General features: G+C 26.2%; 1 protein-coding gene across 1 annotated transcript; it reads right to left on the reverse strand.

Moving 5' to 3' along the window:
• Window positions 1-231: 231 nt before the first annotated feature.
• LOC107168362 (RNA polymerase-associated protein CTR9 homolog) lies at window positions 232-14,293 on the reverse strand. The gene is made up of 19 exons (XM_015517748.2): window positions 14,252-14,293; window positions 12,049-12,147; window positions 11,736-11,975; window positions 11,080-11,652; window positions 10,897-11,016; window positions 10,696-10,827; window positions 10,457-10,635; window positions 10,179-10,387; window positions 9,936-10,117; window positions 9,698-9,878; window positions 9,198-9,346; window positions 8,992-9,108; window positions 8,780-8,925; window positions 8,278-8,715; window positions 1,521-1,641; window positions 1,328-1,455; window positions 1,217-1,246; window positions 692-1,111; window positions 232-277 (listed from the first exon to the last, which is right to left on the reverse strand). Exons 1-19 carry the CDS (start codon window positions 14,291-14,293, stop codon window positions 232-234), a joined length of 3,552 nt encoding a protein of 1,183 aa, XP_015373234.2.
• Between the last annotated feature and the right edge of the window lie 275 nt (window positions 14,294-14,568).

Consider the following 14,568-nt stretch of genomic DNA (forward strand, 5'->3'; position numbering starts at 1 on the left):
ATATAAATGCCTATATAATATTGAAAACTTAAAAGCAGATAATATTATATAATATTCCGAGTAACTAGGTACAGCGAAATTAGATGTTAGCTATGCATTTACTTTGAACTATTTTCAAGAAATTTTATTTTGTAGTTTTTTCTGAATAAAATTACACATATCAAAAAAAATTAAAATAATATCACACCTAATTTAATATGTTAAATAATTTTTAATCGTAAAGTTGTTTAATCATAAAGTTGATGAAGCTGAACCGGATCTAGAAGCTGATCCACTACTGAAAATAAAAATAAATTGTTACAAAATTAATAATTAAATATATTTTGATATGATTCAATATACTATTGTAAAGTTACATAATCCAGAGTTAAACATGGAGTAATTGGTATAACTAATAACAGGTTGAGAATTCCAGGAAACAATATACTGAGGATTGACTGGAATATTTAGAAAATTAATTAAGGAGAGAAAACTTTTGCATTGGGAGAAGATCTATAGGCAGTTAAAAAGGATGTGAGTGATGTTGTAAGTAGCGAAGCAGGAATAGCGGATGCAGAAGGGGAAATTATTTAGGCCGAGTTTAAAGAAGTGCGAAGATAGTAAGGTGTGTCCGAAGCGGAGGCGAGAGAAAGAGGAAAAAAATTCACAGTTATAATCACTAAATTTGTGAACCTTAAAAAATTATTTTTACCTAGATTTAGAAAAAGATCTGCTGCTAGATTTGGAATACAAATTAGATGCAGATCTACTTCCTGAACAAGCTGGTGAATCAGTAGCAGAACAATTAATAGACTTCGATTGGTTTGATGATTTTGATACTGAATTAGATTTACTTCGAGATTGAGAGCGAGATTTAGAACCAGATGCAGAGCAAGACCTAGATCGGCTATTAGATCTTGAAATACTATATGAAGGTGAACGACTTCCCGAACAACTTCCAGAACTAGAACTATTTCCAGAATGTGAATAGCTACTTGATTTACTACCCAAACGTGATCTAGATTTTGATAGTCTGCGTGAGACACTTTTAGATTTTAATCTAAACCTACGTGCACCAGACCGAGATATATTTCTTGATTTACGGCTACCGGAACGTGAATGAGAATTGGAGCTAAAAACATTAAATTAATTACTTTGGTTAAGTAAATCATAATAACTTTGTATAATATAATATCTACAAAAGACATCATGTAACAAATTAATAGCAGGTACTTACCTTGAACGTGATCTAGCATTCTTTGAATTACTGTAGAAATAAATTTAAATATTATATACAACAAATGAATTACAACTTTTTTTTATATTAAGAAGAATGTATTATACTAACTGCCCAGAAATTCGTTGTTTTACTTCATTGTCATTACAATCATCCTCGCTAGTAGATATAGTTGCTTTGGATACAACTTTAAGTTTCTGTTTAGTTGATAACACAGATCCCTTTTTAATACTTGTAGACTAAACATAATATGTTTTAACATTTAAACTTTTTGTTTTTGTGTAGATTTAAATTTAAAACTTACTGTACGCTTTTTTTTTGATGCAATTTTATCACTTGCATCAGATCCTCCAGGTGCAACACTATCTTTCTTCCATTTATATTCATGTATTTTTTTCTTTTTGTAATTACCACCAATTCCACCACTACATAAAAAAAATAAAAAAAATTAATAATCTTTTATAATTGAGTGCAAGTAAATACTTTTTAATAAGAACCTAAAATCTACTTCAGTTATTATCTACTTCTCGTTAAAGCCGGTTGTGCGTTATAGTGTGTTCGTCATGGTCGTATTTCGTATTATTATGCTGTGTGCTAAATGTAATATTAACATATCACCTAAGAAAACCGTAACTTGTAAAAGTTGTGATTTTGATTTTTATGTGAAATGTACAAATCTTGAATCACTCGTGGAATATAATAAGATTAGTGCTAAATGGACTTGTGAATATTGTAATTATAATACTAAAAATAATACGCAAAGAAAAAAATTGAATAATATGGGAAATTCAAATCAAAATGATGAGGACGATTATGATTTAGGGTCAGTAAAAATTGATATGAAAAAAATGCTTAGAAAAATCAAAGTACTTACTACTAACGTCGCATCAATAGAAAGTTCATTAAATTTCTATGGAGAATCATTTGATGAAATCAAGAAGAAAATAGCCAATGTTGTAAACACCGTTAATGGTATGGAAAAGAGGGTAATGGAAACAGAACGTAGATGCTCTAAACTTGAAAAAGAAATTGATTGCCTCAAAATTATGTTAAAGAACAAGCTTCTCTAAATCAATAGGTTTAAATTACTGGTATCCCGAAACCTCCTAGCTAAGATACACCTAATATAATTACATCAGTAGCTAATATATTAAACATTAGTATTATAAAAACGAAGATATTGTTGATACATACTTACAGATTGAAACCGTTCAACAATACTGATGGTAAAATTAAAGCTAAATTCAATTCAACGATCCTAAAAGACAGTACCTATTATTAAATCAATAAAATTAAGTTATAAGAATAAAAATCCGGTAACTGCGAATAATTTACATACTAACTTTCCTTAAGTCCAAGTATTTATCAATAACGATCAACTTATTTAAGGAAAACAAAAGATTATTCTGGTTGGCAAAATAAATTTCAAAAACATATGGTTAGAGATTTGTCTGGTCAAATTGATGATCTTATTGTCTTTTCATTGAATAAAGTATCAGAAAACATTTTACGAATTTTTAGTGGTTTTAAGTTAAGCTAACATTAAATTTGATATTATTATGTTATCTGAGATATAGCTTATTAAATATATCTGATGGAATAAGTGTTTACCTACATTAAAGACTCAATTATAGTAAATGATATAATAACTGGAAGGGTAACCACTGTAGCCCATTAGATTTCTCAATTTCCTATAATAATATATTAATTAATATAACATGCATTTACAGATCACCCAGTTTGAATAAAATTGATTTTATTGATAATCTTGAAGACTTTTTAAACAATTACTCCAAATATCAATCACTTATTATAATCGGCGGAGACATAAATAAAATATATTATAATACAATAAAAAAATTAAAAAAAAATTATTATAATTATAAATTTACAAAGGAGGCCATTTGAATTTAAAAAAATTTATTACAATTATAAATTTTAAAAAAAGGCGGGTAAGTCGTGGATATCGCACTGCTGTACAGTAGGTTACAAGTGGGTTACTGTAATGGATGGAATTAAATTTGAATCCAATAATATTATATCATTGTATACGAAAAACGATTCTAAGCGGTTTATCTGTGTAGGATATATTATAGATTATTAAAAATTTTCAAATCTTAGATTTAAAAAGAAAATTTTTTATGAATTTCTAGTTTGAAATAATTTGCGGATTTTCATGATTTTTACATATTATGTTGTCAAAATTCAAACTTTGAATGCTTGTAAAAAAAAATTGTGGCAACGAATTTATTTTATTTTTCAATTGCTATTGTAAAAATATGATTGGAACCATGTATTAAATTTTCAAATCTTAGATATAAAAGGAAATTTTTTTATGAATTTCTAGCATAAAATAATTTATGAATTTTCATGATTTTTACGTATATTGTCAAAATTCAAACTTTGAATCCTTGTAAAAAAAAATTGTGACCATGAATTTATTTTATTTTTCAACTGCTATTGCTAAAATGTGTTAGAAGCCTTGTATTAAATTTTCAAGCTTTTCTACCGAAAAAATAAATTTTTATCGATATTTATATTTTGTTTTATACTTTTAGAGTTACAACAAAATACGAAAATCACTAAATGTGAAATCCAGTGAAAATCCAATGTTGTAAAAATTTAAATTTCAAATGCTCATAAAAATTTAATTTGAATTTCCGGTGGAATTTTTATTTGTGATAAAGATTGAAAAACTTGTAAGGAATCTTGTATTAAATTTTGAAATCTTAGATATAAAAGGAAAATTTTTATGAATTTCTAGCTTAAAATAATTTGTGAATTTTCGTGATTTTTACGTATTTTGTCAAAATTCAAACTTTGAATGCTTATAAAAAAAATTGTGACTATGAATTTATTTTATTTTTCAACTGCTACTGTAACAATATGTTAAGAGCCTTGTATTAAATTTTCAAGCTTTTCTGCCTAACAAATAAATTTTTATCGATATTAATTTAAAAAAACTAATAATGATCGAAAATTTCAAATGCCTATGAATGGTTCAACTTAAGTCGAATTTTTTTGAAAATTGCATGGTGTATAGAATATACTTATATAAACATTGGGTGAAAATTTCATGTATCTATGGTCATTCATTTTTAAAGTTACATCAAAAACCAAAATCGATTTTGTCGAAAAATGAGTGTGCGTAAAATTTCCCGTTTTTCCCTTAATTTTTAGTTTGTTTTTCTCGATTATTTAGAAAAGTATTAAGAATTTTTTACTTTTGACCCCCCAAAGTACCAACTAGATTCACTTTCTGATCGAACGAGGTACTGAAGTCAAAAATCGAAGCATTTTTACTGCCCCAAAACGTGATGACATACACAAAAAAAAAAAAAATAAAATAAATAAAATAAAAACACACATCATGGTAAAATCAATACATTCATCGCTATCCACTCAGAATCTAAAAAATAATATAAATTTACAAAAGAGGCAAGAACTCAGAAATATATTTTTATTATTCTATTTTATTAAACCATCAACGTACTAATATATTATTATTTATTTAATATTATATTAGTATGATATAAAATATCTCTCAAAGTATAGTTATTTCCTAAAATATTTCCTAAAATAGATCATCTATCACGAGCTTAACACAATAACTATATGGCGGGGCGATAACAAACAAGTACCCAATTTTGTTAATATAGAGTCTATATTATAACTATTATAGTATATTATTATTATATAAACAAATTTCTAATGCAAAAGGTAATACTAAAAAAATATGGGAATTTATAAATGAAGCCTTAGATAATAAATGTAATAAAACAAACTATATACCAACAATCATAAATCTTCAAAATCAAATTTTAACACATAATATTAGTATTGCAAATGAGTTCAACTCCTTTTTCGAATCTATATAGGTACAAATATTTCGAATAAACTGAAATCACCTCTAAACATAAGAAAATTTACAGTTTTAAATTATATTCCAGTAAATGATAAAATTATATTCCTAAACCCTATTTCAACTACTGAAATTAAAAAATATATATTAAATATTAAACCAGCATGTTCATTCAATAGGTGGGAATTAACAAACAAGATTTTAAAAGCTATTATTTTAAATATTCTTACACCATTACAATATATTTTTAATTTAGTTTTTACTACTGGTGTTTTTCCAGATTCATTCAAAAATACTATCATTATCCCGTTACATAAGCAGTTAAATAAAACAAATTATCGACCAATAGCACTTACAATTACACTATCCAAAGTCTTAGAAAATTGCATCAAAGATAGGCTTTATAACTTCTTAGAAACATGCTCAAGTTTTTCTGGTAATCAATTTGGTTTCAGGAGAAACAAAGGTACCTGATAAAGCTTTAATGGCTGTAATTAGTCACATTTACAACAAACTAGATAAGAATAGAGCAGCAATAAGACTTTTTATAGATGTTAAAAAAGCTTTCGATTCTGTTGACCATTCAATATTACTAGCTAAATTAGAAAAATACGGTATCAGGGGTAATGCAAATAACTTTATATGTAATTTTCTAGAAAATCGTATTCAACAAGTAAAAGTAAATGACAATGTAAGCGATTATCTGATTTCAAATCATGGAATACCGCAAGGTACTACTGTATTAGGTCCACTTATTTTTATTGTTTATATTAATGACTTATTGAATATAAAGTGTAACGGATCATTTTTCATTTTTGCAGATGACACCTCAATTATTATAGATGCCATAAATAAAAATCATATTCATTGTAAATCTACTCATGTATTAAGTATCTTCAAAACATGGTTTGATAATAACCTCCTAGAACTTAATTAAACAAAAACTTGCTTTGTGAATTTTAGTATAAATAAATTGTCACCCACTAGAAATAATTATCAATAAACCTCATAAATTGTAATGAATTTAATAAAAATAGAGTGTCTGCTATTAGTAATGACAGTAAGTGTAATTGCACTTATATTTCTTCAGTACAAAATGTAAAATATCTAGGTATTACTATTGATGCTAACCTTAAATGGCAAAATCATATTATTAATACAACTAGAAAGATCAAGACTATTGTTCTATAAATTTAAAATTTGTAGAAACATTCTATCACCAACCACAATGAGAATAGTTTTCATAGCTATGGCTCAGTAAATTTATTCATATGGTATTGGGAGTTGGGGTGGTGCCTACAATATACATCTGAATTAACTTGAAACCACTATAAACTCTGTTATTAAAATATCTTTTAAAAAACCCTACAAGTTGAACACTGTATTGTTTTATAAAAAATGTAATCTATTAAATTTAACTCAATTATATGCACGACATATATTATCGAATATGTTTTTCCTTGATATTCAAAAATTTAGATTTTAACATAACCATTGTACAAGAAAGAAACAAACCAATATGTATTTAATTCCAATGTGTAGAACGGAATTTGGAAAAAGAAACCCCTTGAATGCTAGAATTAAGATGGCAATGGAATTAAATATTGACGTTGGTTTGTTTAAAATCTTTAGATTATATAAGAAAATAGTAAATGAACAAATTAAATTACTAACTTTGATAAATTTTATTACATCTGTATTCCTGTAAAATTGTTATATTTATTTGGTAATTCAAAAAATATTTTTAAATTTATATTTATGATAAGCTTATAATCACTAAATCAACTATGATTGACTTATATTGTGTTAATTTAATTATTTTAGTAAATATAAGAGATATTTTTAAAAACCTTGTCTCCACAACAAGCCTAGCTTATGGAGATAATCATTTATGTATAATGCCATATTATAATAAGTATAAATATTTTTACTAATTTACATATGTATGTATACATTTCTATTTTTAAATGAAAATAAATAAATAAATAAAATACTACATTTTAATTTTGTTTAGCTCTGTTAACTTGGAATCCATGAAAATAATATAAAATGAATATTTAGTAAATAAAGTAAATATTACATACAGTGAAACTTCCATAAAATGAACTTCCATCTAACGAAATTTTCTATTAAACGAATTATTTTTGAGAACCATGACCTTCATTGACAATTACACGTAAATTTTTCTCCAAATAACCAATCTCATGTTTCTATAATATAATGAAATAACTATTCGATAAAAACTGGTTTTTCAAATGTTGTCATTATCAAATTTTAAACATGGTGTTCTAAAATTGTATATGAACAATAATAAAGATAAGACATCAAAGGTAGGCAAACTGATTAATTCCACTGCAGTATTTGTATTTCAGTTCCAATATTGATGCAAACGTGTAAAATACAAATTTTTTTCGTTTTCTCTTCGTCCGTATAAAAAAATGTCAAAACGTAAATGTCTTAAGAAAAACAAAAAATAATTTTATTAGTGTTTAATTGTGCTGCTCATCCTCGTACTTTATCTATAAAGTTAAAATCTGTAATATTTGAATATTTTCCTCCGAATACAACAAGTAGGCTCCAACCAGTCCAACCAATGGACCAATAGGAATAGTTAATATTCTTAAAGTGTATTATCGAAAACGTGTTTTGAACAAAGTACCATACTATTTCGTTAAGGTTAAAAATTAAATTAAACTGTATTATGATTTTTTATTATATTTTTCATATAATTCACTTATTATTTCTTTTGAAATATAAAATTATAATACATTATAATATATATATACACACACACACACACACACACACACACACACATTCATACATACATACATACATACATACATACATACATACATACATACATACATACATACATACATACATACATACATACATACATACATACATACATACATACATACACACATACCTACATAAATAATTAAATTTTAAAAAAAGTTGAAAAAAATACACAATTCTATTGAACGAATTCCTCCATATTACAAATTTTTTTGGTTGCTTATTTGACTTTGTTATATGGAAGTTTCACTGTATAGTAGGATTCAAGTTTTATTAATATTGTGATATGGAGTTTTGGTTGAATTTAATGGCTGAATTTAAAATAGTAGATTATAACACTAATACTATAGTATTAAAATATCTACATAATTAATAGGAAGTACATAAAATATATAACCTTTTCATTGCTGTGTTAGACTTTGAAGGCTTACGACGTCTTTTGTTATTTGGTTCAGATGCAATACTTCCACCAGAATCTGAACCATAGTTTTCACGACGTTTCCCTTTACCCTTAGGTTTTTCTAAAACATGGTCAAATACCAGGACATTCTTTGTTTTTTCTCTATATTCTTGACGTTTTAGCATTATTTCTTTTCTTTGTTCTTCTTGTTTTTGTAATGCTTTAGTTTGTTCTTCAATCTGTTTGACACGGTATAATTTTCGTTTCTCTTCTTGTTTATGACGCATGTCAAGCTCATCATTATCCTTCTTATGTGCTCTTAACACATAGTATTGGACTTGTGACAGTAAATCTTGACACTGTTTAGCTTCAATATTAGCTAGACTTACATCATACCTCATAGAATCACCGTGAACAGACAAATATTGGAAATATCTAAAAAATAATACATATAATTTATAATACCTAATGATAATATTTATAAAACCAGTAATTATACTTATGTGATAGTTCAAGTTCATATACAGCTTTCAGTACATCTTTCAAGTTTGATTTTTCATCTTTCAGTATTTCAGTTGCTAATTTTTGTAGGACAAGAGCAATATTGTATATTAAAACTGTATCCTGAGGAGCAACCCTTCGAGCCTAATATCAAATAAAAAGTTTATGTCACTATATTACTTTATATAACAAATAATTATATTTACTCACTTTCAAAAATACTGTTTTTGCTTCTTTCAACTTTCCTGCTCTAAAGTATGCATGCCCAAGATATTGAAGTACTTCAACGTTATCATGTTTGAAAAACTTCTTCATACAATTTTCATACTGTAATATTATATCAAATAAATATGTAGTAACATAATATGCTTAGTAAATTAAATAATTGATACGTTATCTGAAAAATTTCAACATACCATTTGAATAGCACTAATATGCTGTTTTTGTTCAACGTATAAATGTGCAATATTCAACCAAACGTCACAAAAATCAGCAGTAGCTTCTCTTACTTGAGAAAATATTTCTCTTGCTTCATTTATACAATTCTTATGTGCCAAAACACAACCTTGATACACCAATTTATTTTTAGTAAAATTATTAAGCATTATATAGTACATTCTTACCATTGAGTATTGAACATAAAATCTATAAAAAGGAATTCCCTCAAAAGATATCAGTACTGAAAAATTAATTGAGTATAATTTTCAAAAAATTAAAGTCATGGAAAAATTTAAAATTATATCTTTTGATTTTTATTAATAATAAACTGAGTGTTTGTAATAGCGTACCAGGAATTTAAATGTAGAGGGAGTATTAACTAATAATACATTTAAATAGATTGTGTTTGTAATACCAAAGACTCAAAATACTCAATAAAATCCTAGTTACTAATCTATTTATACAAATAATCACCAACCAATTCCGTTAGCAGCCCAAATGTTCCTTGGATCATATTTCAATGCTTTTGTATAAAATTGTAATGCCAAGTTTTGATGTCTTTTTTCTTGGTCCTTATTTCTAGTTGGTTGATGTAGAGTTTGCAACCAAACATTTCCCAGAGCAATCAATGAGTATGAATCATTTAATGTTGATGGGTTCTAAAGACAATTCAAATTATTATATTTGAATTATATACAAAAGTTATTATGACATACATTCAGCACACGTTCAAATTTTTTTTGCCCAGGACCCCATTCCATTTTGGCTAAATGCAAGTTCCCTAGAAGTGACCAGGCATCGGGATGTTCATTGTTTATACGCAATACTTCTTTAAACCAATCAGAAGCTTCATAAATTTGGTTACGATCTCGAGCCATACAACCCAAACGTAAGTAACCTGTAAGTTATAAGATTATATTACTTATAACAGCATAAAAGTAAATCAATTATTTATATACAATCAACATAATTAGGATGCTCTTTGAGAATGTCTTTGTAAAATGTTTCTGCCTTCTGAAACTGGCATTGCCTTTCATAAATCCTTGCTAAATTGTATGTAATTGTAACAGCAATGGAGTTATAACGCTGTGGATTTGTTTCAGTCATTTTCTTTGACAAACTCAAAGATTCTTCAAGTTTATAACGAGATTCATCCATATTATTAAGCCTTTAAAAATAAATAATAAATTACAATTTTTATGTTTATAATTTGTTCAACTTTGACATAAATTTTTACCTATAATGTAATGAAGCAACATTATTAAGTATTTCTGGTGGAATGTAATTATTAGGCATGTTGCCGATTAAAACTATAGCTTTGCCATATGCAGACAATGATGCTTGTAAATCTGATTGCTCTAATATTTGCGCTAAATCTATCCAAACGTCTACATCATCTGGGGATTGTTCTGTTATCTAGGTTGATAAAATAATAATTAAAGTTTTATATATTATTTTCATTTTTAAATTACATACTTTTTTTAAATAAGTTTTTGCAATATCTCGTTTCTGTTGATTTTTTGAAGTAGCATACAATGAACCTAGAATTTTCATTGCCTCATAATTGTCAGGATTAGCTTTAAGCACTTTTTCAAAGCACTGAGCTGCCTAATATCATTTTTAAACAAATGCGTTTAAATATTTATGTAAAGAAAAAATTTCATGAATTAGTATTACATTTTCCTTATCACCTCCATAAATATACATTTGACCAAGGCCAAAATGTGGGAGAACAAAAGTAACAGGTGCAAACTGGGTTGCTTGATAATAATATTGGAATGCTTGGTCATAATTATTCTAAAAGTTGAATCATATTAAAATTATATAAAACAGTGATAATAAAAAAAAATCCTGCACTACCTGTACATGGAAAACTCTAGCTATATGATAACAACTTTCAGCTCTCACAGCTTCATTCTCTGTGTTTTGTAGGGCATGTCTAGCAAGTAATTCAGACTTGGCATAGTCTTTTTTATAGAAGAAGTGATTAGCCAAATGATTTAAGACCATTGGGTTGTTTGTATCAATAGCATATGCTTTTGACAACATGTTTACACCTAATTTGATGTCACTAGGATTTTCACTGTTCAACTTCATGACGGCAAGACCAACTAATGCACCAACACAATTGGGATCTAACTGTAAGGTACGTTCAAATGCTAATCGAGCTTTTTCTATGTTTCCTAGTTTCAAAAAGCAATGTGCCATGCCAAGTCGAACATCAGCAGGACACTGAGGGTTAAAGCGCAATACTTTTTTATAATAGGCTAGAGCTCCTTTGTAGTCCTTCCTGTTGAATGCAATACAAGCTTTGCCTAATTGAGCTGGTATATTGTTAAATGATTGATTCAATACAAAATTGAACTGAGCATCTGCTTGTTCAATTTTACCACCTTCTAATAAGCAAAAGAAAGCACGACCCAACAAATGATTCTAAAAATTTAAGAAATATTTGATTACATTTAAAAAACTGAGATGTAGATACAAGATACAAAGTATTATAACTATGTACTCACCAAATCATACATCATAATTTTATCCCCTGTTGTATAAAGTTTTGTGGCCTTGTTGAAAAGTTCTCGGCGTTTATCTTTACATTTTTCTTGATTAGCTGTTTGCACATAGTATGCTGCCAACATATCAAGAGCTTTCATTTGATCTTTCTCGCTATCTTTATATTTTAAGTTAGCATTACTACGTGATGACTGCAGCAACATAACTAATGCAGCTGAATTGCCTCTTTTATAATACTCTAACTAAAATTTGTTAAAAAAATTATATTATTATACATTAATATGAAAAAAAGTTAAGTTATTAAACAAGACATACAGCTAAATTGATCCATATATGTAGATTTGAATGTTCAGACTTTAAAATGCCATGCACTTCATCATACTCTGGCAACTTGTCTAATTGTATTTCAATCACCTAAAAAAAAATTAAAATTTTGAATTGGATTTTTATTCAAAATCTTAATTCAACATTAAAATAGCTACTAACTTTTTTACTTAATTAAGTGATTTAACAAGCAATATGTTATATGGAACATATGTATCAGAAATCAATTAATTATTTAAAACTTATATCATTTTATTGTTTAACAAATCTTTTTATCATAATTTATGTAATAATATAACATGATAGGTACCTAGGAAGGTAATATACGAGTATTATAATTTATTAAGTCTTTATCATCATTTATAAAATCCAAAACTTTGGAAAATATACATTCAATAAAATAAAAACCAATAACATGGTAGATTTATGTAGGTTTTTTGTCCCATATCAAAATTATAAAAGTAAATGTAATGTTGCAACAATTAACCAATATTTCAAAAACTTAGATCAGTTATATTTTTCATGATATCGCCTACGTCATATTAATGGAATTTTGATTGTTTTATACTTACTATATTTCTATATTGTATAGTAACATTAATAAGCAAAAAAAATGGTGGACATTTTTAAAAACCGATTAATAGGTACAGTGCAATAAGTGTTCTTGGAGTCATTTTATCAAATAATTTTCATTCATAAATTAATACTATTCAAACTATAATTATTTTAAACAGTTTTTGGTAAAAGATAACTTATATTAAATTGATACAAGCATGGAAACAAATAAGGGAAATCCCAACAATATAATACAGAAGAAACTAATTTACAATTTATAAAGAAACTTCTACACACAGACAATTTACTGAAACCTTTACATACTTACAAACAAATTTAAATACAAAAATCAGATTTATTCTGCAACAAGGCTACAATTCTAGTAATTCATGTAACTACTAAAATTTAAGTTGGTAGGTATCTAAATTATGATAAAATAATATCTCTAAGAAACGATAACTAAAAAATTGTATTTTTTACACATATATTACTCATACAACTTATATAGGTAATACCATTGATATTAAAGCATACAGATAGGCCATATAATAAGTGTTTTTGGTAACTAATAATATGCTGTCAGCCGCTAAGTTCACTGTATCCGTTTGCATAATACTTAATACAAATGGGTATAGTAAACTTAGCTACTAACCTTATATTTTTACTTTTTAGTCAATGAAACTCCTATGCAATGGCTTATCCGTGTTTTAATCCCAATGGTAATTGTAGCATTCTTTTATTTAATTAGTAGTTGTTTTTATTTAAATATTTTATTTTATTTAGATTAATTTAAAAATAATTGGATAAACTTATTTGATAAAACTGTATGAATTGTGAAAATAAAATAAAATTTTTTTTTTAATTTTACTTATTTTAATTGTGACTCATAACGCTGATATTAATATTACCCTTTATTTAATACCTAACCATTAATAACATTACATACTTACATCTATCAATAATCTAAAAAAATATTCTATTAAACTTTTCTTAAACTCTTGTAGATATATAAAACAACATGTGTTACAACAAATTAAAAATTAAAAATTCCAAAATATAAAAATAACATCCACTAATCAAACTGTACAGTTTTTGCATTTGAAGTTCAGATTAGCATTAGGTAATCATTTCAGTCTTATGTTCAATTGTTTTTCCTAGAGATAAAAATCCCTGATAAATTTCATCATTTAATAACCATATAAATTAAAAGCTTTAAAAAAATATTTTCAGAATTATTTGGTAGCTATTAAAATGAAAAATGGAAAATATTTATTAATTAAAGCAAAAAAAGCATGGTTTTAACTAATAATGAAAAATTGTATTAATATTTATACCTATTGGTTCTTATTAATTGTAAATTAAATTATTTACATATCATTACTTTTATAAAAGTACACTGTATTAATTAGTATTTTTTTGTAATTTTAAACAAACAGAAACAAAACTTTATATTTATATTATGATTCATTAAATAATAAATACATTTAACAAACAATTGTTATAAATATTGACAACATATTTTATACAATTGTTAATACAGAGATATAGATCCAAAATGTATAGACTTTAAAATTTTCTTTGGATTTATATAACCGAGCTATACATGCAGTGTTAATGGTAAGTTAACAAAATTACATACCTCGTCTGAGTCCTTTAATGGGATTTCGATTGAGTTGACCATTTTGGGACGGTCAAGATTGAACTATGCAATCAAAACTAAAATGTAACAAATATAATTCATTATACGTGAATTTTAAGGGAAAATATCCATTAAAAATGAAGGTATCTAAGAGCATAAAATAAAATTGAGTATTAAAAAATTAACACTATTTTAACATATTATTAACACTTCCAAAATCAACATTCAGGATTCAGGAATCATATAATTCAAATCTAGTGCAATAACTTGGCTTGACGTTAAACCGTTTGCGGCTTTGGCTAATATCGTATTAATAT

This window comes from Diuraphis noxia, unplaced genomic scaffold (assembly GCF_037042655.1).
Source record: "Diuraphis noxia isolate RWA-SAM2 unplaced genomic scaffold, SU_Dnox_SAM2 contig0002, whole genome shotgun sequence".
NCBI classification, from domain to species: Eukaryota; Metazoa; Arthropoda; class Insecta; order Hemiptera; family Aphididae; genus Diuraphis; species Diuraphis noxia.

Excerpts from the sequence above, each read along its gene's own strand:
- LOC107168362 (XM_015517748.2), bottom strand. The coding sequence starts at position 14,293 with ATGGTCAACTCAATCGAAATCCCATTAAAGGACTCAGACGAG. Across the intron at positions 10,828-10,896 it reads ATGGAGGTGATAAGGAAAAT|GCAGCTCAGTGCTTTGAAAA; the intron begins GTAATACTAATT and ends AAATGATATTAG. Across the intron at positions 10,118-10,178 it reads GCATCCTAATTATGTTGATT|GTTACTTACGTTTGGGTTGT; the intron begins GTATATAAATAA and ends TATAACTTACAG.